General features: G+C 36.4%; 1 protein-coding gene across 2 annotated transcripts in view; it reads left to right on the top strand.

Moving 5' to 3' along the window:
• Positions 1 to 988: 988 nt before the first annotated feature.
• The window catches only part of LOC107659132 (CTD nuclear envelope phosphatase 1A-like), a 12,786-nt gene continuing 11,923 nt past the window's right edge, over positions 989 to 1,851 (top strand). For both annotated transcript variants that reach the window (XM_016447965.1, XM_016447964.1), the window contains exon 1: positions 989 to 1,355. In XM_016447965.1, coding sequence (XP_016303451.1) covers positions 1,242 to 1,355 — 114 coding nt within the window. In that variant the 5' untranslated portion in view covers positions 989 to 1,241. The remainder of the gene's footprint in view (positions 1,356 to 1,851) is intronic.

Below are 1,851 nucleotides of genomic sequence, written 5' to 3'. Positions count from 1 at the left end.
ATTAATTTGTATTTGTATTATCACTCACTCAGTAGGTTATTTAACCATGTATTACTATATCTTTGGAAGGCTTTTTAAACACATTAAAATGCACAAATTCACATTATTCTTATTTACATGCAATGTAGGCATTCCCAAACTTTTTTTTTTGTCAGCCAAATCTCTTTCACCTAATATATTTATTTGAAGTCCCCCCTGAGATTTTAAGGTAATAAGTTAATAACCAAGTAACACATTTGCATATTCACGGATCTCTGGCATTGGTTAATGGTCACATGTGACATGCAGGTAAACATTTTTTAGTGTTTTATTTGGATTGTTGTTATTTTAAAATGATTTATTTTAATTTTAAATTTTTATGATTTAATTATTAGCTTTTTATTAAACTCGTGAAACCCCTGCAGTTCCTTCACGAAGTTTGCATCACGAAACATTACATATATTCAGTGTTAGGGGTAATATATTACAAGTAACGCGAGTTACGTAATCAGATTACTTTTTTCAAGTAACTAGTAAAGTAACGCATTACTTTTTCATTTACAAGAGAATATCTGAGTTACTTTTTCAAATAAGTCTTTTTTTTTTTCAATTTATTGATTGACAGCTCTGCTGTCGCCATGGTGACCCAGAAACAGTAAAGCACATTCTTCTAGAATGCGATGCGTATGAAAGAGAAAGAAATCAACTTAATCATAAATTAGGTTTGATGGGACATGATAAAGTATCACTCAAGATATTACTAGGGGATAGACAAACGCAATCAAGAATTAAAGAAGAAGTGTTCAATTATCTAAAAAAGACAGGAAATATGGAAAGAATATAAATTGTAATTGTGGTATATATATATAAAATATAATTTTTTTTGTTTGTTTTTTAATGTAATATATATCCTTCTCTCTACCAAATCTGTTCACTCCACAGATCAGTAGGTGGCGGTAATGCACCTTTAAGTTGGTTTGCCAAAACCGCCAATAAACATCAGAAGAAGAAGACGTCAGGGAAGCAATGGCGGTCTGTGCTGCTCTACCGTATTGGCTTTAAACTGTTGCCAGAGGTGAGAAACTACGCGTTTTCTTTTCGCTTTCTCCAAAGGCTCTCCGAAAGAGGCGCAAAGCGCACGGTGCTTTTAATGCCGCAGCGGATGGACGGTCGCGCTTCTCTCGGCTTTCGGCAGCACGGAGACGTTTGCTCGACACTCCAGTCGGTTTGACCATCTTAGCCGACGAGCATTTGAAGAAAGTATGGTTGACATGCTAAAGACGCGCCAGTGTCTGCTCGGTGTGCGCACTTTCCTCGGCGTGACCTCCAGAATATGGAGCTTCTTCTTATACATCCTCAGGAAGCACATACGGACGGTGAGTTTCCGAAAAGAGTGGCATTTACACGTCCGAGCAACTTTTCTTGCTTGACACGACACTGAACTTCCACGCAGGTGTCTAAGAGGGGCACTAACTCCTCTCTGGGTTGGTTTCTGGACACAGCGAGTGTTTATTTTGTCCTGTGATTGATTCTAGAGAAACACATCCTTGAACCATTTAAGTCTCCATTAAGACCAGTTTGTTTAGTTGTCAACGACACAACTAGAGAAGAACAGTGACTTGCTGGTTGTGAATAATACGTTACACTGATTAAACGTACACTGACATTTAAAGGGGTCATATGATGAAAATAATGATCTTTAAAAAAGCATAATATGACCCCTTTAAAAACTAATGACAGCAGGTTTGTCAACTCCTAACATTAGTTAATGCGACACTTTACTGTGGGCCATTAGTACCATCAGTGTAAAATATGACTTGGCAACAAAATAATATATATATATATATATATATATATGCAGAATTTTACTGT

This window comes from Sinocyclocheilus anshuiensis, unplaced genomic scaffold, assembly GCF_001515605.1.
Source record: "Sinocyclocheilus anshuiensis isolate Anshui unplaced genomic scaffold, SAMN03320099.WGS_v1.1 scaffold87, whole genome shotgun sequence".
NCBI classification, from domain to species: domain Eukaryota; kingdom Metazoa; phylum Chordata; class Actinopteri; order Cypriniformes; family Cyprinidae; genus Sinocyclocheilus; species Sinocyclocheilus anshuiensis.
The sequence above is the reverse complement of the archived record's forward strand: the minus strand, read 5'-3'. Positions and strand labels throughout refer to the sequence as shown.